General features: G+C 39.4%; 1 protein-coding gene across 1 annotated transcript; it reads right to left on the reverse strand.

The window, feature by feature from the left end:
- Positions 1–2,946: 2,946 nt before the first annotated feature.
- LOC111571411 (high mobility group protein hmg-12-like) lies at positions 2,947–9,119 on the reverse strand. Its single transcript, XM_023274541.3, has 2 exons — positions 9,030–9,119; positions 2,947–6,564 (listed from the first exon to the last, which is right to left on the reverse strand). The coding sequence occupies exon 2, from the start codon at positions 6,522–6,524 to the stop codon at positions 5,199–5,201; it is 1,326 nt and encodes a 441-aa protein (XP_023130309.2). The 5' UTR covers positions 6,525–6,564; positions 9,030–9,119; the 3' UTR covers positions 2,947–5,198.
- Positions 9,120–24,931: the final 15,812 nt, after the last annotated feature.

Below are 24,931 nucleotides of genomic sequence, written 5' to 3' on the forward strand. Positions count from 1 at the left end.
CCGTTAGACTAATATGTTAGTCAGTTCTAGTTAAGGGAACAACATGAAGAAGAAAAAACCTTGGAGCTTGTGTTGAAAATCGAATGTCAAATCTAAATGCATTGATCACTGTATGGGATTTTGTGTTAAACTGTCTTTAACTGTGTAACAGATTTTCCGCAGGGCTTTGAAAACCCTAAAATTCAATCATCAGAACTTTAAACCCTATTAAATACAATTTAAAAATGTTTTGAATAATGAAGTTAATGTTTCACTTTTAAAGTTTGACACCTTCAGTCTCACAAAATCTAAATAACAGAAGATCAGTGAGGCGTTCACTGGCGTTCTCTGCTTTTAGTCTGGTCTTTAGCAAACAGACTGCAGCTCAGTTAGATTGAGATCAGCTGATGGACTCGGCCAGTCGAGGATATTTCATCCCTTCACCCTGAAAAGCTCTTTGGCTGCTTTAACTGTATGTGAATGATTGTTGTCCTGCTCAATGATGACGTGTTGCCCAATAATCTTTAAAGCATTTAGTCAAACCTGAGCACAAGTGTCCTGAATCCCTCTGCATTCGCTCTGCTGTTTCATCACCTTTAAATGCCGTCAGTCCTAACAAAGTCACCACCATGCCTAAATGAAGCGATGCTTTCGGTCACGAACTCAACCTTTTTGTCTCCACACATTCCTAATAGTTCATTTTTGGATGTGAAACTGAGCATCATGTGGTGAATCCTGAGCTTCTCCTGATCACTGACGAGGAAACATAAAGCCATAAAGAGGTTTTTTCTTCACCACACAAATGACTTTGTGCTGATCCGCATGACTCCTGCTCCTCAGTTTATCAGCTTCTGCAGCAGCTTCTGGTTTTATTAGATCAGAATCAGAATCAAATTTATTGGCCCGTTTGTACACTCAAACAAGGAATTTGACTCTCTCTCTGCGTACAGTAATCAGGAAAAACAAAATTAAGTACTAAAAATAAGGTAATAGTTGAAGAGTAAAGAAATAAAGTAAATAAACTAAAAATAAGAGTAAAGTAAAGACCAGTAAACAGCACTATTTATGCACAAGCCTGTCAAGAATGAACCAAAGTGTTTGCAATTTTTCTGGCATTCTGAACTCTTCTTCACTTCAGCTCTTAGTCCCTCATATTAGACATCTGAACACCAAGCTCACCGTCGGGTCTGAAAAGTTATATTTGAAAATCAATTCACCAAAACTGCACCAAAAAAGGAATAATTGTCACATTTTTTGGCCTTCCGACAGTCCTTGATCTGTTTATTTTTGATGTCCTGTTCCATCAGAAAACAACCAAATCTAAGCTTAAAATCGTTTAAAAAATCAATTTATTCTACATGACTCATTGGAAATTTTACCAAAACTATAACATTTGTACATCGGGTGAAAAAGTAAAAGAAGATTTTACACTTTCTGTCTCAACTGTAAAGCCTCTACTGAAACAAGAAAACAAATCTGGGACTTTTTGGTAAGAGATAAAAGCAGCTTTAAGTCAAATAAAGTTCTTTGACTATTGAAGCTAGCCTACTCAAATTCTGTTTTATTTATGGAGCACCAACAGACAAACGATGCATAAGAGAACAAAAAACAGTGTGGAGGTCAGAGAAGCTGGTAACTACAGAGAAAAACTACAGGAGAGAGAAGAAATAAAGTTTGTGATGTGAAATGTTGACATTTAAATGCATAGAGAGGAAAACCTGCACTTTAATGTTGCATCCATTACTTTAGTTTGACCTGAATGAGCTCATGTTTCTCATGTTTGTTTTAGTAGTATTGTTATTTTAATCTCTTAAATTGCCAACATTGATTTGTTTTGTAGTGATTCGTCTATCTAGACAAACATAACCTTTGCTCTTGTAGTGAATTAGTGAAGTCAGAACAGGAATGATGAGGGTAGAGCTGCTACCAGGTAACTGTAATAAACTGATGATTACTGTCTGTAGGTCATTCCATCATATTTTTAGAACAATTCCTGCTCAACCAACTCAATCTGCCTGGAATAATTATAGCATAAAATATCAGTATTTATTAGAGGTTTGACATTTTTACACAAAGATTCTTCTAAATATTATACATACAATTGAGTAAAATTGAAAGTAATTTATAAAGATATTGTAGTAAACCTGTTGACATGCCATAAATCCACACTTGACTCACACATTACTTTATATTAAATAACTGTAATATCTGTCTAACATTTATATTAGTAAGTAATGCTGAATGTTTTACCTTCAAGCATCTCTTCTAGTAAGAATTAGGGCGATGCACTCAGCTGAATGTTGTCTGCCTGAGAACTTATTTTTTTCTTTATAACTGGAGAATCATTTTGAAACTCCAGAGCTCTACTTGGATCAGGCTATCTACCAATACCTTTGTTTTTGTGGTTGAAGTTGCTCAGTCAGTTATAAAAGTTCAACAAAAATAACTTTTTTTCGTCTTTGTCATCAAGAATTTCACATTAAAAAGTATTCTCTGTTGGTACGTTTCAGAAAATATCACTAGTTGTCTTCAGCATTATCTTTTTTACCTCAAAGATGTTTTTCACATATTTACACTCATCCATGATCACAAACTGTGATCTACTTGTCCAATATGGCAGATTTTGAATCAATGGCATCAGAAATAAATGAAAATTTCAGGTTTATATCTTTAATAGTTGCAGAGATATCGTTGTTTAAACTTGGTCTTACATTTCAATAAGCAAAAAACTATTTGTTGAAAGCGTACAAAAATAGAAAGAATGTATTGTGGAATGTATTTCATAAACCAATCTAAATTTCACAGATATAAGAAAATAAATTTCAAGCAAATGATGCGAGATGGAATAATTCTTCTGTATTTGTTCATATGCTTAAGTTTAGTCTGGAGGTAAATAATGGAAAACAATTTAAAACTAATAAACATGTATAGAGAACAGAACAAAACTTGACACCACACTGTGGGAAATAAAACGGCAAGATTAACATTTTATTTCAATTCGACCAAAATCTCACAAATTATTGGCTTGTTGTTCAAAACACACAAAAAGCAAAAATGTCCATTTAAAATGATTCGACTTCACAAAGCCAGGTCAATTTTCACTGATTTTTTAAAACTTTAAGCCTCCTTCTTTGTGACTCACAGAAGCACAACTTGGCATTTAGAAACTTCAATCGTTTGACCCGACCAGAAAGCTGTTTAACATCAGGTGTGACGGTGTACAAGTCACGTCGCTTTATACAAGGTATTCAAAACAAGGAAATTAACATTCCTGAAATCAATCTAATTGTTAGATTTTGATCTCATTACAGTCCCAAAACATAAAAAAAAGGCTTCACAGCTACACACTTACATCTAGAGAAAATAAATGAATAATGACTGCAACTCGTTAACGTCGAAAACTCAAAAAGGAGGAAATCTGTTTGATACGGAGCTTTTCATCCTCTTGAGGAATGCATTTAACCAACCAACAACTCGTCGGTCTCATTAATGGATGGTACATTCAAAGCTTTGGCAATTAAGGCAAAAAAAAACAAATATGGAGCCATGATAAACCGTGAAATGGCAATAGAGGGAATCACAGCGTAATTTAGACAGTATTTATCTCCAAAGCCCCTAAAACTCTCCTCAGATTCTCAATAGAGTCGAAACATCAACTTCCTGGTTCTTTCCTGCCAAAGACACTCTCAGGAAAGAGATTTTTAATCTCAAAGGTTTTCCTGGTTAAATAAACGTTAAGGAAATAGGAAAAAAAAAATACAACCGTTATCAAAATCCCATTAACATTAGGAATGACACAAATGGTTAAAAACTGAGTTTATCAAACTATTTTGTTGTTTCGTTCACAGACTACTGTGGCTTAAATTTGCTATAAAAGATGCTTTAGGTCAAAACACTGAATTATTATCACATTTTAAAATCGATAAGGTGAACTCATTAGCAAACCATGCATGTTTACTCATTCAAGTTGTGTTTGTGGCAATCTACATATTTTAAATCCAATAGTGACTCTTAGCTCCAATTTAGGTCTCTACTAAAGGAAATGCAGTGCCACTAGAAAGTGTGTGAACCCTTTAGAAATATATTTCTTTTCTCCTTTGTTACTTAGGTTCTTTTTTATCTACTTTTGTGTCAAAAAAATTATGTTTTTGGGTCTTTTATGTCAACTTCAGATAAATTCTAAAGGGTCAAACTTTCAAGTAACACTGAAAAATTTTTTTTCCTTTTTTTAAAGCAGAAACTGAACCAAAACAGCTACACAACGAGCTGAAACTCACGGTTGAGCAGAGCTGCAGATTCAGATGGTAACTCTCTGTAGGAACGTTTCTACAAGCAATCCCATCACACATCATCATAAAAATATCAATTACAGCAACTTTAAAAACACAATGAAAGAATAATTAAAAAAAACTTTCACTAGTTCTAAACCTGTGTCCTATATTTGGCATATAGCTCTTGTTATATGCCAAATATAGGTTACAAAAAATAATTTTTAGCATCGTAATATCAAACTCTCTTGCCTGTCTTCCTGTACAACATTACAATACTTTTGATGACTTCAGGGCAAACACAGAAATGGATCCAGTCATATGAGAATAGGGGAAACTCAGTAAATAAAATGAGTCGTTGACTTGTTGAATAGCAGATCAGTATTAGTGTAGGAGGTGGGATTTAGCCCCACATCACTCTAAACCCTGGGAATACATTTCATTTTTCAGATGAGAACAGATAAGACAGATGAAAAAAACCAACAAAACAATTAACGAGAGACTGCATTGACAAACTGAAGCTTTTTATAGTTTTTTTTCTCGTTTTTTCAACATTTTTTTAAAACTTTTTTCTCCCCTCCAAGTCGATCCCCAGCCAAAATTTTTACTATCACAACTAAACTGACAAACGCTACATCTGAAAGCTGAATGAAAACTGGAACGATCCGTCTAGAATAATTACCTCCACATGCCAGTTCTAGTTAAAGATTATTAGCACTTCTGCTAACTCAGATGATAGAAATAAAAGTATTAAAAAAAAAAAAAAAAAAATCAAGCACGGTAAAAACAAGATGAAGTTAGTCGGGAAAAACAGAAGAGCTGCTTAATATCTAGACTAGCCAACTGACAAAATGTTAAAAACATGTTTTTTTTTCCATTGACAAGAATGTATTTCTATGTTTTAAACAGCAATTACTACAGCAACTTTTTTGGTCAGACCGGGATCGTTCATCAAGCCTGGTCGCTAACATCAAAGCTTACGTCCTGATCGATAAGAGTTTCTTCTGTATCCACTGCATGCTCCGTGCTCAGCTCCACCTCCCGTTCTACCACCTCCGCTTCGCTTTGCACTCCGACCGCCGGCGACTCGCCCGTTGCTTCTGGGAGTGTGCTGTCAAGCGACGGATCGCCTGTGGCTTTATTTTTGTTGAGCGAACCCTTGGGGCGGCCCCTTTTACGCGGGATGTCGTCTCCGCTTCTTGCGATGCTCGGCGGGCGGCCTCTCTTTCTCGGAGATCCGTCGCTCTGCGGCGATCCGCTGTTGGGCAAACTCTTGCGCAAGTGAGCGCCTTTCTTAGACTCCGACTTGCGAGGTCGGCCGCGGCTCCGGCGTGGGGTCGGCGTGGTGCCTTCCGGAGGATCGACACGAGGGTATTTCCTCGGCCTCCCCAGCGGCTTCCAGACTTTTGGCTTGTTCAGCTCCTCCGGCGACGGCAGAGGGTTCTTCCTTGGCCTTCCCCTTTTGGCCGGTTGTAGTCGGGGTCGGCCACGCTTCTTCCCCTTCACAGGCAGGACATGTGCCTTCCTAGGCCGGCCCACTTTACCGCCCACCTTATACACACCGGGTTTATTTCCAGAGCCTTTCGGCCGACCTCTGCCCCTCTTTACTGGCTGGGAGCCATCTGCGGCCATCTGATCTTTTCTTGGCCTTCCTCTTTTTCTTTTCCCGGGTGTCTTTGTGATGCCGTTCGATGCATCCCTCGCCGCCACCTTTCTGCGCCGACCTCTCCCTCTTTTCTCTGAGATTACGCCTCCATCGGCGTCGCCCACCTCCGCCATCAACCTGGGTTTCTTATTGGGAGAGCCTTTTGGTCGGCCTCTTTTCCTGGGCGGTAAAGAACTCCCTCCGTTCTCTTCCCCACTTTTTACTCCGTTCGGCAAGTCTTCAGCAGACTTCCCAACTGTTTTGTTGAGTTTCGGCCGGCCTCTTTTCCTAGGAGTGCCGTCATTACTGACCACTTTCTTGGAGCCTTTTGGCCGTCCCCTGCCACGTTTGACAGAATTGTCAGAATTGTCGGGATGGCTGCTGGTTCCTACCGATCTCGGACGCCCTCGCCCTCTCTTGGGCGGTACGGAGCCACCGTTGGCATCAGCCGAAGCTGGGTCTGCGAGGTTAACATCTGTAACACAAACCTTGAGTTTCTTGGAACCTTGCGGTCTCCCTCTCCCCCGTTTAACCGGACTGTTGTTGTTGTCGGGCACTTCGGCACTGGTCTCCCCTTCATTGTTCACAGTCTCTCCATGCTCCGTGTCAGCCATTTTAACCTCCTCTTCCATATTGCTGACTTCAGCTTGGACTCCTCCTGTTGGTCTGCACCTGTAGATTAGACACAGAAAGGTACAATTAAGATTTAACTAACGCACTTGTAATTATGGATAGACATTTGAATGTTTTTATTTCCACTCTAATGATTTACTATCTTTTATTTGCTAAAATGCAGACGTTAGCACGAGTTATTATATCCATTAAAATCAAGAGTTATGATTAACCTATTTTAAGGTTAAAAGTATGTCTTTTGCTAAAAGGGCAGCAAGTAAAAATACAACCACATGAAAACTGTATCATCTGCATAGTAAGATGGCATAGACCCGTGAAAATTTTTAAATAAAATTTGGAAATCAACTCGTAAATTTTGCATGTTTTATTATCATCTTATTTAAAATATTTTTTCACAGCTTTCATGTGGTGCATTTCTAGTCCTCTTTAAAAGCAGCATAACGCCTATAGAGGGTGTTGTTCTGCCATTTTCTAGTTGACCAATGAATTAATAAATGAATCAAACAAGCCACAGAAAACTCTTTCAATTTATAGCAAATAAAAAGCTTTTAATGCATCATAAAGCATGAATTGCAAGCGTCTTATTACAGATTTTTTTGTCAACTACAGATCCTTCAAACTTCCCACTTTTAAGTCTGTTTGAAAAAAAATGTTTTGCTGTTGTTTTCATTGTTGCAGTCAGTTACATTCACTTAAAACTCTGCTGCATTCAACACAGTCAACAAAAACATATCACTAAGCAGGCTAGAAAACTGGGTGGGACTTTCCCACAAAGAACTCAACTGGTATGAAACATAATTGAAGGACAGGAACTCATTTGTGTGAGAAATTACACATCTGAGAGTGCAAACATGTCGTGGAAATCCCCATAACGTAGAAAAAAAGAAGCATGGAATAACTTTAAAATGGAGCGAGAGCACACTACTAAGACAATAGTGAAGCATGCATTATTATTTGTGATGATTACAATTTAACAAAATGTTGTAATTAGTGTTAAATCAACTATATTGGCTACAAACAAATCTGTAGAATGAACTTCATGGCCAGCTTTGCAGACAAGAGACTGCATGGTTTACTGGACACAACAAACCACACTCCAGGAAGTGAACTGATGTTGTTTTGATGTATGTAAATATAAAAATCATTATAAATAAATCAGCATTATTATTACTAATCTATGCAGAACAGAATATGGAATAAAGTTTGGTTCAAGCTCAGATATCATTTAGTTAATGTCTCACATTTTTTTAAAGCGTATGTGTGCAAAACATGTGTACACATTTATATTTAAATAAACTAGCAAATTTATTTATTTAAAAAAATATTTTAAACTCCATAAAATTAGTACATACTGTAAAAATCCAACATCAGTCAGGTTTGAGGTGTGAAAGTTCACAAAGCAGAATCCTGACAAGTTTTAACTCCTAACAAATAAGAATAAATTAATAAATTTTATTTGTAATGCACTTTTGATTTAGGCAAAATCTAAAAGTGCTACATTAAAGATATAAAAGGATAAAGACAAAACAAGCAGGTAAAATAAAAATGGAAACTAAAAATTTCAGGGACACGTTTAATTAAAAGCTTTGTTAAACAGAAAGGTCTTTAGGCCCTTTTTAAAAACAGAATACAAATTATTATGAGAAGAATAACTTTAATGTCATTCCCATTTTTTTCAGAAGTAAAATAGTAAAAAACAAAAATGAATTTAGTTAATATTCAGGATTATGAAACTCTTTGATCTTCCCTATTATATCTGTCGAGTGATGTTTTTATTTAATTTTATAAAACGGAAGTGGTGAAAGCATGGCAAATAAACAGAAATAAAATTTAAAAAACACTTTATGTTGCTCACAATAAGAAAAACAAAATCGATTAAATGTATAAAATTCAAGATTTTAAAAATATAAATGGAGACATAAAATTTTAAAGAATTTTTTTTTTTTAAAATTACTTTCTGGTAATAAATAGACTTTTTAAAATTTGGTGAAAATGACTGAACGACGCCTTCTGCAGCCGTTACGCCACTTTTTAAGGTGGACTGAAAAGCAAGAAGCTCGGCGTCGTGTTTAATGGCTGGGTTCTGCTCAGCTACGTCTATTTACTGGACTACAATCTTTTAACGGCGGGAAAGTGCACTCGGTCCCATCAATAAGGCGCACTATTACCGCCGCTGCACGCAAATCATAAGCACGTTGCCGTAAAACGCACACGTCGAAATATTAGCAAGTTATCGAAAAATATTTCAAACCGCAAGCTTTCTCACTGGGGACCGAACGGCGGTTAATTTAATTAGACTTCGGCCGTTAAACAATCGCTACGACCGTGGACCAGATTGTTTTCCAGGTAGTAGTCCGATTCAAATCCACGGCGATGAAATGAGTAGCAAACGGCGAGAAGCGGATAAAACACCGCGACCGAATCGACTCCGTGTCTCACCAGGAAGAAAAACTGTGCGGGATTTCGGCGTATTTTTGCGGTAAATACGTATTTAGCAGACCTACCGTGAAGAGAAAGTGCGCTTATTGTCGCTGTGATGGCTGTTCAAATTTGAGCTCGCTTCCGGCCGTACGTGACGTATAAGGTGCACCGAAGGAAACAGCAACGCTAGAAGTTCTGTTCCTGTCATGAACTCGATAGTTCCGCTTCGATTAGATTCAAGAGTCAAGAGTTTTATTTATCACAAACACAATACATACATTATACAGGGTGGGCCATTGGTTTCCATACGTAGGAAAAATAAACATTTTATATTGGACAACCGTTTTTATTTATATAATGTGCTCTATATGATTACCATTGTTTGGAAGACACATTAATAAGTGTTTTCCCCAGTAGATGAACTTGCATTAGCACAGCTGAAGTTCTGCTTGTAACGGCGTCGGTGATTCGTTCCTTTAGATGATTTATGTCTCGCATCTTCACCTGATACACCATGGCCTTCAACTGCCCCCAAAGATAGCGTCAAACGCATCTTCGAGGGTATCTGAAACATAAAAAAATATATACATTATACATTTTCCTATGTATGGAAACTTATGGCCCACCCAACATAGTATAATGCGCAGTGAAATGCATTGTGCACCTGTTCCAGACTGAAACAATAAGAATAATGAGAATAAAGAATAAAAAAAAAAAAAAAAAATACACAAGAAATAACTACATATATATGAATATATGCGTGTATATCTATCTCTCTCTCTCTCTCTCTATATATATATATATATATATAGAGAGAGAGAGAGAGAGATAGATAGATAGATAGATAGATAGATAGATAGAAACAAGCAAAACAGTGTCAAACTGTGCAAAATAACACACACACACATATATATGGTGTAATGCACAGTGAAATGCATTGTGCACCTGTTCCAAACCGAAACAATAAGAATAAAAAACACACAAGAAATATATATATATATATATATATATATATATATATATATATATATATATATATATATATATATATATATATATATATAAAAATAATAGCAAAATAAATAAATATAAAAATAAATATATGAATCAAAGTGAAACAGTGCAAATAATATATACACAAGGTGAAAGTGAATGAATATTGAAGACTAGTTGCAGGTTGATTGTCTATTGAGTCTACTATTTCAGATTCAGCAGGAGGACAGCCTGTGGGAAGAAGCTCCTCCTCATCCTGTGTTTGCCTTCAGGCAGCGGTAACGCCGCCCTGGTGGCAGCAGAGAGGCCAGTCTGTGGCTGGGGTGGGTGGCCTCACTAACAAGCTTCCTGACCTTTAACCTGCAGCGTTTGTTGTAAATGTCCTGCAGGTTGGGGAGGGTGGTTAGCGGACCACCCTCCTCAGGGCCAAGGAGTCCTGCTGGGTGCTGCTGCCCATCCAGGTGGTGATACTCCCAGCCAGAACACTCTCAATGGTGCAGGTGTAAAAGTTCCTGAGCACCTTGAGAGGGAGCTTGAAGTCCGTCAGGCGTCTGAGGTGGTAGAGATGCTGTTGAGCTTTCTTCACAAGGGTGTTGATGTGACAGGACCACGCAGTAATTCTGAGGTACCTGTACTGTTAGGATTTTTTTTTAAGCACTGCTAGCTTAATACTGACATTGATGCCACATATAAGCAGTATAATACTGATATTATGTGACCCTCATGAGATATCTTCTCTCTAAATTGACTCTTCAGGAGCTGGTCAGGCTTGTGGTAGCAGCAGGTTTATTCCACATCTCATCGTAAATCCTGCTTTCATAACAAAGGACAATAGAGTTGAGTGGAATTGTCAACTCATGCGGGCAACAGCACACGCTCTCATCATAAATCCTCCATTGCTCTAAGGATTACCCATCCATACATCTTATACACTCAGTACATTACAATAAAAATGGTGATCGTAGAGTGGATTAAACTCACGTAAGTCAATAAAATAAATCAAAGAATACAGAAACTGTCCCCCTCTTAATTGTGTGAGGATACAATACAAGAAATTATTACAATAATGCAAATTCACACTGGACTGTTACCTTTTTTTTTTTTTTTTTTTTTAGTATTTCAATATTTAGAAACAAAAAATATAGTACAAAACACAGTTGGCGAACAACTGGCAAACGTAACTCATTTGCATATTTCAAAGATCACATTATAGAGGAACATACTATAACATACCTGCATTCATAAGGGTCACATTAAGAACATTTATTGTGCAGTAAATGCAATAAATGCATGAGGTGGTCCCTGTCACCATCAGCAACAGCCCTGTGTCAGCTGGCTGTGGAGTCCTTCAAGCTCCTGGGGACTACAATCTCTCAGGACCTGAAGCGGGAGACGAACATCCGCTCCATCCTGAAAATGGCTCAGCAGAGGATGTATTTCCTGAGACAGCTGAGGAGACACGGTCTGCCGCAGGAGCTGTGATCCACTGCTACATCTGTCCTGTGCACGTCTGGATCAGCCGCACAGCAGGACAGAAACAGACTGCAGAGAACATCATTGGAGCCCGTCTGCCCTCCATCCGGGAACTGTACTCCACTAGAACCAGGGAGAGGGCAGGAACTTCATCAGAGACCCCACTCACCCTGCTCATAAACTGTTTTCCCCCCCTCCCCTCTGGCCGGCGCTACAGAGCCACTAAAACCACCAGACACAAAAACAGCTTCTTCCCCACTGCGTTCACCCTGATAAACAGCTGAGCCATTCCTACACACCTGTACAATATAGATATATACAGTACTTAAGAACAGCATTCTCTGCTTTTTGCACTGTATCATCATGTAGCAATGATCATTTTGCACCACTGTGTTTATATATTCCTTTGTAGCTTATAAATATCTGTATATATTGTGCTGTATTTATTTTTATTACTACTATTTTTCCCCTTGTTTTTCTTTCTATAGTTTCTTAAATTATTATTCTCTTTCATTATTCCTAGGGTGACACCAACAGCTGAAACCAAATTCCTTGTATGTTGTACTTGGCCATTAAAGTTGATTCTGATTCCCAGGCTCTGAAGGACTGAATACATGAGGGACACAACCAGGGACAGGCCAAGCTGGAAAGTTTTCACACATGCACACATCAAAAAGATAAGAGAGATTTGGCTTTGCTTCACAGCATATTCCTATTTCTTTATAAGGTAACAACTAATTAGACTGAAACTGCTAATTCGAGGTTAAGGGTGGAAATCATAATAATAAAGTCCCTATGAGACACCACCAGTAGCTGCATCACATCACAGCTAACAAAGGAATAGATTGACAGGTAGAGAGCGGGAAAAGGTTTCTAGGAGGCTCTTTTTACAGGGTGCGGTTCTTGGAGATTGGATGGATCATGTGACAAGAGATATGGACATATCTGTGCACCAACTAATGGAAGAACTGAGTCTAAACCACAGTTTATCCCCACTTTCAGCCAATCACAATATTGGAATTATATGTTTGTGTTCTATAATCAATCACATTTCACCATACTAAATAAAATGTTCTGTTCATATCAAACTTTATCCTTTTCTGGGAGGCTGTTCCAAACAAAAGAGCTCCTTGTACAAGATTCTTTTCAGACACTGATACTAGAAAATAAACAGCTTAACTGGAGAGAAGTAGTTTGTCGCTCAACAGTACTTTATTCTTCCACTCCCTCACATTTCTATTGAGTTTTCTGATCTGATAATTCAGAAGCTTTAGTTACTTCAAAGATTTTATACAATGTATAACATAACAAACTTTTAAACTCCAACGCATCATTAAAGAATAAAACAGTGGTTTCCAGTCTTTTTTGATGACCGATGTTAGTTCATAAAGAAGGTGTCTGGAGCACAGTAAGTGTTTCACAGCCTTTTATTGTTCAGACTAACGTTTGAATACTTTCTTCTTCATGTTGGAGGTTTATTGGCTGTAGACAAACACATCAATTGGTGAAATTCCGCCACCTACTGGTGAGGAGTGTGAATCAGCTATAAACCATTATTCTCTTTATCAAACTGGTTTACCTGAAATATTGTAATGTATATATATAAATATAAATATATAAATATATATACACACACACACACACACACACACACACACACACACACACACACACACACACACACACACACACACACACACACACACATAGATATATGGCTTCTACCAATCAAAAGTTTGGACCTTCTCATTTAATGGTCTTTATCCAGCGAATTTCGCTGGATTTTCGTAGATTTTTTTGTGAATGTTCTTAAGAAACATTTTTAACATTTCTTTTTTTCCACCAAAAAATGTTCAAAGATGTCCCAAAAATGTTGAAAATGTGGACATCATAAGTTTCACTGTGAAAATCTGTTTTTTTTCCCACATTTCCAAATTTAAAACGGGTCAATTTTGACCCGCACGACGACACGAGGGTTAAGCTGAGTTCATTCCACATTTTTACTTTCTTTAACTGCAAACAGGAACCATGTTGCCAACGAAGACAGGGAATTTCAGTGGGGAAGAGACCAGAAAAAGCAAATTAGAGAGAGACAGATTAGTTTGGATAAAGGGGGTGGAGTGCAGCGTGATGAGGTCAACTTCAATAAGAAGAATGCAGGAGAAGAAAAGGAAATATGCAAATGTGTTTGTGTGTGTGTGAGGCAGAGAGAGAGGCGTCAGTTCAAGAGAGGCAAAGAGAGGCTGAGAGAAAATGACAGACGTGGCCGGAGGAAAGGAAAGGAGCGTTTGAGAAAGACAACCCCTGAGAGACTATGAGCTGAACCCGCTGCCCCGTCTCGGCCCTCCTCCCCGCCTGTGTGCTTTGCCATGGTTACCAGACAGGGCTCCCAATGCAGCCGGTTAATGTGTTTTTCAGCAGCAGCGGGAGCGAGCTGGGTACTAATGTGTCTCAGTCTGTCTGCCGCACAATCAATGTCAACCGTCCTGGGATGCACAAACACACGGAGGGCCGAGAGCCAGGGAACGCCGAGCCACCCTGGCGGAGCGTCGGGGCCTCAAAGAGCAGCACGTCGCCTCCGTTTGTTCACCTGAGAACTTTTACTTTTGTCCGCTGCAGGAGCCCAGAATCACACGTCGTTCTTAAAACGTTTATTTGGTGTCAAATTCCCAAGCAAAACCAGCAATTAAAGCATTTAAGTGACATAAAAAAAACCAAAAACAATGCAAGTTTTTTGCAGTGCACTGAATTTTATTGTCAGATTTGTCATTGAGCACACAGAAAAACATCCAGCAGAAATTATTCATTATAAAAAATTAGATTAATTCACAAATATTTGATCGTCTGGAAATAATTCTGAATAATCCTTTGATTTAAGTCTCAAGATGTCACTATTTTGTGCCATTTATGCACCAAATTAATCAAAAAGATTTTATTTTTCATTACCTGCAGCCTTAGAAGTTTTTCTCAGTGATGTATTTTCAATAAGAAATATTTTCAGTCCCTGTAAGAAGTTTCAAAATATCTGTGGGTTTCCTGTATTATATTTTTCAGTCACTGTTACATCCAGAATATATGGGTGGGAAAATGTAGAGCTGCAATAAGAGATCAACTGACAGATATTTTCCTAATCACTGAAAAACTGTTTATTTAGGCAAAAAACTGAACTTAGAACAAAAGCCATCTGAATAATCCTCTTTCTGCTCTTACAAACTATTCTGTGGTATTTTACACAACAAACCAACCAGCAGATTTATCAATAATGACATTTTTCATTACCTACAGGCTTACATGTCTTTCTCAGTGACTTATTTTCTTCCAACAATAAGAAATATTTTCACTTTTTACTGCCTCCTATCGTCAAAGTGTTTCCTGTCTCTTGACTACAGGGGTTGAGGGTATATTTTAAGAATCCCACGTGAATCATATGTTGGGCTCACGACCCTTGGCTGTCTTTTTATCTTTTTATTGGAACATGTATTCAGCCCACAAAGCCGGCCAGGAGTACTGCCCCCTCCGGAGAACCACATTGTGTCTTCTTGGCGTTGACGTGTGCAAAGTTTGGGAGTACGTGCGACCTGAACGTCTCACTCTGCAGATTCCTGCTGATGTGGAGCTAAAAATATTCCATTTCTGACAATGAGATGATGTAAAATCTACGTCTACTGTGAGATGCTTCATCTTTATCTAGAAACAGATGATATTTTGGCTTCAAGAGGAAAACGCATGCGACTTTGTTCCCAAGGACCTCACCTGTGACCTTTCATATCATCACAGGTTAAGGGTCTCAGGGACAATGAGGCACACCGAAGGGAGGGGCTGGTTCTCAGCTGCTTAGTCAGCGTCGTGCACGAGCAGAATCCAACACAATGAATATGACTGGAAGCTTTGAAATGTTTAGACTTCAGTGATGTTTGATGCTCTTATCTCAACACGAATATGACATGTTTTGTAATAGTTTGTTATGTAAGCTCAGTGAAATTCAGTCAAAGCTGCGAATGGATTCAGTTTTAACTACTTATGGATACATAGCATCTTAAATTATGAGGAAAATGTGCTCTACGGTTTTATACGTCACATGGGATGATTACCGTTGTTTGTTATCGATGCCGTCGCAGTCCGACATGAAATACTTTTGTCTCGCCACGTCCGCACAAACCGCTGGATCAGCTCCTGTGGAAAGAGACAGAATTAGTCAAAGCATGTAGCTCAGCGTACAAACATTGGGTCTTATAGCGTTATTTGTCGGGGCCCTTTCACTGCTTTTCCTCCTGACATAGCCAGCGCCTGTTATTCTGTGGATGTCTGTGCAGGAAGACGTTTTAACAAAATGCCCCCTGCTGGCAGACGGAGAGACAAAGCATCTGAGGACTGACACACATACGAGAGAAAAAACCCTCAAATTTAATGTAAAAGTCGTGACTCGCAGACGGGATGAACTCACGGTGATCCGGCGTGTGTGAGCTCCGACAGAGCGGTCATACGTTTCACACGCACACAGTCGCACACGCATGTAACATCCACAGACAGCTGTGCCGGGAGCCGTAGACAACACTGTCGTCTTATATTTCCTACAGGCCTTGTGATCTCACCGGATTATGCAATCACTCCCCCATGACAAAGACGTTCAGCCTTGAGGGAGTAACACTGATTTACTCTTCCACAGACAAAATAAATGTCACACAAGCCTGACACTGCAGACGCCAGATGAAGAATACGAGGCAGGGTTCAAACAACTGCTGCACAGCTGAAAAGCTCCGCTTGCGTCACATGGAAGTCTGTCCAGATGACAGCTTTATCATGAGCTAACAAACCAGAACGTGTCCCAAACTTACAAAAGCTGCCTCCGGCCAGGTGCACGCACATGCAGACAAACACGCGACTCCACCAAGCAGACGCAGAACACGAAGCTTCGTTTTTCCCTTTGCTGTCTGTGTGAGGATTTGCACTGCCTCTTTCAGTTTCCTCTTTGTCTCTGTGCTTTGAGATATTTTCCTCTGCCCCAGTTTTATGAGCTCCTCTGTTGCTCTCGAAAGCACGAGAGACAAAGAACGGAGGCTGTGAACCAGAGGCTGGAGAGGGAGAATGTCATGAAATACCCTCATGTAAAGAAAGAAAACCTATATTAAACAGAATGAAGATGAAGGTGGACGCGAATGACGGAAGATGGTGGGCGGTCGTGGTCGGCCGAATTCGCTCGTCTCGATTTGTGAAGACGGCCCGCTTAAGTCATTCTGGACTCACCATTTGCCTTTGCCTGGTGTTCTTTACATGAACACGCACATTTGTACCGATCTGCACATGCATACAACAAGTGCATGTACACAGAACAGGTACACGCACACACACTTAGAACACGACATACTCTTACGATGAGTTATTGATCCGTTTTCCCCCTGAGTGAGAAAAAAAAACAACAATTAATCCAGTGGTAAAGAAAACAGCGCCTTGATAAAACCTATCCTTCCCCATCTTCACAGGCTTCCTTTTCTCTCTGAGCGCGTTACGCAGCGGCGAAACAGAAAAGCTATTCCCCTCTCGCTACCCCTCCATCTCTCGCTCTCCTCTTTTTGTGTCTCCTCTTCTTCTATCCCTCTCTCAGGCGCTGTCCCTGGCTCTGTTTTGTGCCTGTTTCCCTCTGCCAAGTCACATCACTAATTCTCCCGGCGATTAGAGTCCGAACAAGCAAATGTCTATGAGGCAGGTATGCCACACACACACACACACAAATAGACGAAAAGACACACACACTGAGTACAACACATGCACACTCACACAGACAATTGCATTGATTCCATTATCTGGTGCTCTACCAACACCCCCACACTTCCCCCTACCCCCAACAAGCACCAACAGCGCTATGACCCCCTCCTTTCATAAATCTGTGTCACCTACATACATCACACACACACACACACACACACACACACACACACACACACACACACACACACACACACACACACACAGACACTTATGCAAGCATGCAGTATCTCCAGCTATCGCTCTTTCTTCTTCTCTTGCCTGAACACCATCACCGTGTCCCCGCCTCCCCCCCCCTCGCTCCGTCTCCAGCCCTTCCCCTCATTTTCATCCTTCCCTCCTCGCGTCTACCCCTCTCTCCTCTCTCCCTCACTCTCTGAACCCCTCGCTTTTTTTTTTCCCTGGCGTGACGTCCCGTCTCGCCTGGAAAAAAAAAAAAAGTCCACGTCGTTCACATGATGCAATGTGTCTCTACGTGGGTGTCGATTACTTCGTGTTTGTGTGTGTTTGAACTTGCATCTGGAGGAGAGAGAGTGTGTGTTCGGAGGGAGGTGCGTGAGTGTGAGGTGTGTGCACATTTGTCCTCGTGCACGCTCACGACGTGCACGCTAACATCTGTGTGTGTGTGTGTGTGTGTGTGTGTGTGTGTGTGTGTGTGTGGGAGAGGGAGGGGAGGGAAGGGGCTCACAGACGGAGGCTGTGGATTTTACACAGCGAGAGGATCAAAGCCACAGCAACCCCAAAGGTGATTAACCTCCCAGCCGCGCTGACCGCAACGCTGCTGCTGCTCCTCCATATTTCATTAACACCGCCGTCTGCACAATTCACACATCAATCCGTCCGCCTTCGTGAGGCAAAACTCCCAAATATCCACTATCATACGCTAAAGAAAAGATTTTAAAAACAGCTGCTCATGAACCTGTAAAGTTTCTCATCTTTAGCAGAAGATTAAATTCAACTTACAGAAATAAGTTTTGACAAATTTCAAATTCTTTCGGGCGTATAAACTAATAAAGACGGGGACAAATCATGTATGAAATGTGAGCATTAAAGGCCACCTTTGATGAAACAGCGGGTGGCAAACGGCTCCATTGTGCCGGCAGAATTTCCTCTTGAGTTGGAACATGCCAGGGAGTCGTTTCTTTGTGTGAGTACAGAAAAAGAGCAGTGCTCGGCAGAGATTGCTGATATGTGCTCTTTTTTTTTCTTCTTCCTCCCTTCCTCACTGGAGCACTGCAACGCAATGCGGATACTGGGTGTCTGAGCCACTAGCCAGACACACTGGGGGGACAGAGGAGGAGGGTGGGGGAGGTGGGGGAGAGAGAGGAGGAGGAGGAGGAGGATGGGGAAGGAGAAGGAGGCGGCAAAGCAAGTTCACATCCAGCATCGTGCTTCAGGACATGCTGATACCGACGTCTGGGCACGCTGACATTATCCCAGCGAGCGGATTCGCACATTTTGGAGAATTTTATGTCGACTGGATAGACGCACACTAATTCCAGGCGCAGATGTCTGTCTGTTGTTTAAAACTGAACCGACAACTGATCAGTTTTGCCCTAAAATAAATCACATCTCTGTATTATTTAACCAGTCTGCTTTAGAGTAAAATCCAAGCTTGAAATTTTATATTTTCAAAGCGTTAAAACACTTTTTTACTGCTCACTACACAATAAAATGATTTAAAATGCTTCAAACTCGTCATCTGAAGAGATATTCTGTTGTTCTGTGCATGCAAAGGAAAGCAGAGAAAACAAACGGCTATTGATAGCTGGCTCCATACCCCATTGGACTGCACCAAATAACAAATCAAAGAGCACTGCAGAGCAAGGTGGGTATATTGATGTCTGGATTAGCTGGACCTCGACAGCAAAACCTGATTAGTATTTCAGATGTATTAGATTTAAAGTCGGCGGTGAAACAGTTTTGTTAGCTTGTTTTCATGCCTTTGTAATTATTGGCTAGAAATTTAATTTGCTGGAGGAGAGATTGGGATTATTTTAGATCTGATAATGTAGGGGGACTGTCAGTGCATGGTTTTTTTTGCCCTTCGCTGGAGCAGACGTACACCAGATGTTGAGGAAAAGAGACTTTAAAGAGAGAAAAAAAAACTAATCTAAATATAATTATGCATGCAATTTAACTACAACCATGAAAACTTTTGCCTTTCTTCATTACTATGCCGTGTTTAGTGCTATGGTTGTTGACAGTTCCTCCAAATTTTGCATCTTATTTCAGAACTTTCTGTCCTTTTCCGTGTCAGTCTTCATACTCACCACATGAGGAGACCGATGGCGTCCATAAGAAGAGTGTGTGACTCCGCAGGGAAAGCTAGAAGGTTGTACAGTTATCTCCAGGCTGTTTATTATGCGAAACCATACAACCAACTACCTCACGCTGCAGAGCACCGGAATAGGGTCAGTCTCTTCTTCTTCTTTCTTGTTTACTCCTGTCTCTTTGTCTTCTTCCGTCTGTACTTAAGCTCTCCTGAAAACTACACTCCTGCTGATCAGAATTTCTTATTTCTCAGTGTATATTTTCTAATAATTTACATGTGAATTAGTGTGTGATTTCTCCAGTTTGAAATGTAGCAAAACACATTGAAATGAAGAGAAAAAAACCCTGAGAAGTTCACTACTGTGATGGGGTTGGAGATGAAATAATGCATTAATGTGCGTTTTTGTGGACTTGTCTCCCTCTTGTGGGTAGACGCAGTACATAGACGCCCCCTTCCCCCCACCAAAAGGCCAAGGCAGACCTTTACTGTCTCTGAATACAAAGACGAGCACTTAACCTGCAGTTGCTTACTGTAGGCGTCTGCCTGACCTACTTCTGCAAAGAGAAGCTGCTGGAATCTTCCATATCCTCAAACGTTCGATTCAGCTCTACTGCGCACTATTCCACTGTCTTTCAGAGGTTAAAGTCTGATTCTCCTCGTCTTTGTTTTTACAGAACCGACAGTTAGATTGTCTCTGATGAAGGTGAACAGATATGACCTCTTCACTTGATCAAAGGAACGACACGTCTTTGCTGGCGGTGGTTAACTAAAGATGTGACCATAAATACACTTAAGCTTAAATAAGTATCAGAAGTATTTTTTGAAAGTTCTTCCTATAAAATGTTCGACAATAGAGAAAAATATGAACTCAAGATGATGTATACTGTCATATTAAAAATACACATTAAAAAAAGATACTATTCTAATCAAACAGTAATTTTGGACTGTCAAAATGCTGATTAGTTTTCTATTTATGGACTTATACTCATTCTGAATGTTGCCCATCCATTTTGATGGCACTAAAGTATCTGATAAAAACCCTCTCCATCATGTGAGATCTGAATAATTTAAATTCCAACTAAAATATTCTTTTGTTTGCTGTTAGTGGATCTCTCCTCTACAGTGCTGATATTATAGTTATTAGTGTGCTCCACATATCTAACAAACTCCCTCGAAACTCGTATCGGATCTTTTTGCTTTGTGAAATTACATTTTGTAATACTGTCTCACTGAATCGTCATTTTTATTATCATAATTTAGTGTTACATTCATTTTTAGTTTACTTTTTCATCTTCTAACTATTCTACAGTAGATATTTAAGTTTAGACAGTGTGTGTCCTTCTAATATGAATTCAAGCTGGTGGATACTGTCAGATTAAAAATTCACATTCAAAAACCAGATACTATCCTAATTGATATTTTTGGACTGTCAAAATGCTGATTCGTTTTCTATTAAGATAAGATAGTCCTTTATTTCTCCCCATGCCAGGGGAAATTCACATTGTTACAGCAGCTTATGTAGCAATAAACAGTAATAGTAATAAAATAATATAAAATAGTAGCAATAATATTTACAATATGTACCGGGATGAGAAATGAGAATGAAATAGTACAGCATTGACACACTGTAAACAACACAATATAAAGTGGCTTGAAAGAATAAGTTTAAAAAGTGCAAAGATGTAGCAGTGCAAGAATTGCTGGACTATTACATACATTACATTATATTATTACTGATACTCATTTTGAATGTTGCCCATCCATTTTGATGGCACTAAAGTATCTGATAAAAACCCTCTTCATCATGTGAGATCTGAATAATTTAATTTCCACTAAAACATTGTTTTGTTCACTGTTAGTGGATTCTATATATTTTTAAATTAGAAGTGTTTTCATAGTATTGTACAGCAAGTTTTTCAAACCTTTATTGTTAATGTTACTAACCTGCCTGTCTTTTCTTTTAGTTATGTTGTTATATGTAAGCTGCTGAACACTTGAATTTCCCTTGGAATTAATTCTATCTATCTATCTATCTATCTATCTATCTATCTATCTATCTATCTATCTATCTATCTATCTATCTATCTATCTATCTATCTATCTATCTATCTATCTATCTATCTATCTATCTATCTATCTATCTATCTATCTATCTATCTATCTATCCTACAGTTCTGATATTATAGTTACTAGTGTGCTCCACAAATCTGTCACAATCTCCATCAAAACTCGTGCTTTGCAGCAACTACCGGACCTTTTAGCTTTTTGTAATTACATTTTGTAATATTGCCTCACTGCACTGGAATTTTTATTGACATCATTTAGTGTTACATTCCTTTTTAGTTTACTTTTTCACCTTCTAACTATTCTACAGTAGATATTAGTGTGTGTCCTTCTATTTAGCCTTGTGTTTTTGCCAATATTTTGTCTTCTTCTTCACATGAATGCCGTATTGTTGTTGAAAGGTGCTACAAGAATACACTTCCCCTGCCTATTCTTTAAATTAATTGCTTGTTGGATTGTCTGAAACACCTTTCCGGTGCACAACACTGCCAGCGAGGTGCGGCTAAAAATTGCTTGTAATTTTCTGAAACAGACTTTGTGACCTTGTGGCCAAGCACGCCAAGTTGTCATAGCAGGCACTTTTTTCACATTTTTTCTTTCTTCATGTGTGTACAACTGAGCACAACACACGAATGCTGCATGAATTCAAGGAGAGATCGACTGAAAGTGTGCTTCATTATCCACATACGCGCTGCGAGAAGTATTCCTGAATCTCCTCTTCCTCTCTCACACAGGTATTAACACTTACGCTCACCAAATTTGCCACATGCGATGTGCTATTTGCAAAAATGTTGACATTTTCTTCTAATTAAAACTAAAATCACACTCATGACACATTGCATTTATCTGTAAATTGGGAACTGTAATCACTTGTGAAATTTTGCGCTCCATTTTAAGCATTCTGAGACTTTTACCCTAAACTCCTTTTGCACGTTCTTTCCCAATCTGTTTCCCAATGAGAATACCACTTAAATATGAAGATATTCCTTGAAAAGATACATGTTTCTAATAAGGCAAATCTAACCTTGTGGCGGTGGATTATCATTACCGGCAATAGGTTTTTATCTTGACAAGGGCAAACCGTCTCACAGATGTGAAGCAATGCTGCAGAGAGGTAAGTGATGATGCCGAGCGTCGCCTTTGGAAATGACCGCGCCGCCGTAGAAGGACCAAATATGAATGAGCACAAATGGATGTGAATGAGTGGAAGAATGAATGACACAATTCCTGCACTCAAACCAAAGTCTAGATAAAATGTAGTATTTTATCTAGACTGTTGTCCAGTTAATGTTTACTGGTGTTTACTTTCCCTTCATCAGACTCCCAGGGTGGTTTCAGACACCGCTACACATTAAAACAGTGTAAGCTGATTTGTGCCATTTAATAAGCAACATTCAGGGTAATGCAGAAATTGGTGCATTGTAGAACAGTTTTCAACGGACAAATAAGATCTAATGGGTGAGTAATTGGATGACAATTCAGAGTAACAGCACTATCCAGTCAATCTCCCTCATTATACTCCATAAATAATGGGGCGCACCCACACATTCGACATGTAGCTGAGGTGATCTCCCGCAAAAGCAGCAAATTGGCTGTTGTTAGCAGTCAATGGCTGTGTTTTGACACTGCTCCTGCGTGCCTCAAGGACTCATTGATTACTTGATAGCTGTTACACAGCTGAGTTGCTAGGCCTTCCTTTTCAACTTGGACAATGCACCTAAAAAATACAACCTTGGATGTAGAAGACTTAGGCTGGAGCCTTACCGATGGAAGAAGTTAATTTACTACTACTATTTGCTACTACTACTAGTGCCACAGCCATAACTGCACATCAACGCACCTCAAAGCACAGGTAGATTTTTGTATGATTAATTACATACAGCTACTCTTAATAGAAAAATGAGGTGTTAACCTTAAAAGGTATGGCGATGGCTGTATTTTGGCTACACTATATGCCTAATAGAGATACAGATTGGTTTTTTTTGGTTTTTTTTATTGGCCCCCTTCCAAATACAAACCCATTCACCTTGTCTCTCTCCACTGCCTTCTGCCACTCTGAAAGCCCACCCTTCGCCTACCCTTCATTTTCTTTCTCTGGCCGTCCTATTGCCTCTCCAAGTGCCTCTTATTTGTCCTTCATTGCTGAACATTTCATGCTTCAAAATCTTTTACAACTTTTTTCTTTTCTTTTCCAGACAATCTCTCTCTTCATACCAACTAAGTCTCCCCCCTTCATCCCCTTGATTCCACTCCTCCCCCTTTTTTTAAAAAACCTCTCTCACCGTCCCTCATTCGCAGTCGGATCACGCATGCATGCGGCATGGTTGTGCCAATGCCAGCTCTTTGCCAATGTGCCTGGGCGTGTTTGTTGCCATTGTGAGTCTGGTGGGAAGCCCCTGCAACCGGAGGCCTGGGGCGGCTTATTAGGGCGAAACCCCGGCTGGTGTCGGGTCAGGTGAAGCTTTGTAAGAATCACAGTTCGCCCACTTGAAAGAGCGAAAACATATTATGCGTGTCGAGGCAAAGTGTGAAGCTACGTAGGTATGTGCCACCTAAAATCACCAAAATGGTAATGAAGTTGTAGAGAACATCCGTGTACTGTAGTAATGCCAGTGAGAATAATTCAAATCTGTCATCTTGTTTTATCCCACTTGTAGCTGAGTTAACAATAGCTGCTTGGTATTAGCCCATATACACATGTTTTAATTTCGTACAACACATAAACATTTGGCCAGTTTTGCTAAACTAAATCCCAAGACTGGCCACACGAAAAAAAAGCCAGAAATGCAACAAAACACAGAAAACAGCTTTGATGCTAGGCAGAACTAACAAACAAGAATCCTTCATTGGCAGTCAAATAATTAGCCAAAACGTCCAAGAAACCTAGTTACTGACAGTTAAGTGTTTTTTGTGTTGTGTAAATTCAATTTAGTGGTAACAAAGTTTGGCAACTGTTAACTGATGGCTGAGAGAAAACTGAGCAAGGACATATTAGTATGTATTGCATAAGTTTCAGTTGTTTTTAATGTGTTTTTATCCATTAAGACAACAGCAAAATCTTTACCAATGCCAACAGTACAGCACATATTTAATAATACATTTTTTCAAGAGAGAGTATACTTATAGTCTTTAAAATTAGCTACATGTTTTCACTTAGTAGTTGTATCTGTATGTATGTTGTAGGAGATTTTCTGTGAAGTAAAATGCTGAAAATCTGAAATTTTGTTGTTTTTTTATCAACTCTGAAAGTGTGAAAATGATTTTTATGACTTCCAGTTCTGTCACAATCAATCTGCAGATTTAGAACGCTAAAATTAAAACAACAGACATCAAAATGTATAACAAATACATGAAATTGGTCAAAAACAGTGGACAGGCAGAGAAGTAAAGGCATCAAAGACCTCTTAATATTGTACA

Source organism: Amphiprion ocellaris, chromosome 15 (assembly GCF_022539595.1).
Source record: "Amphiprion ocellaris isolate individual 3 ecotype Okinawa chromosome 15, ASM2253959v1, whole genome shotgun sequence".
NCBI classification, from domain to species: Eukaryota; Metazoa; Chordata; class Actinopteri; family Pomacentridae; genus Amphiprion; species Amphiprion ocellaris.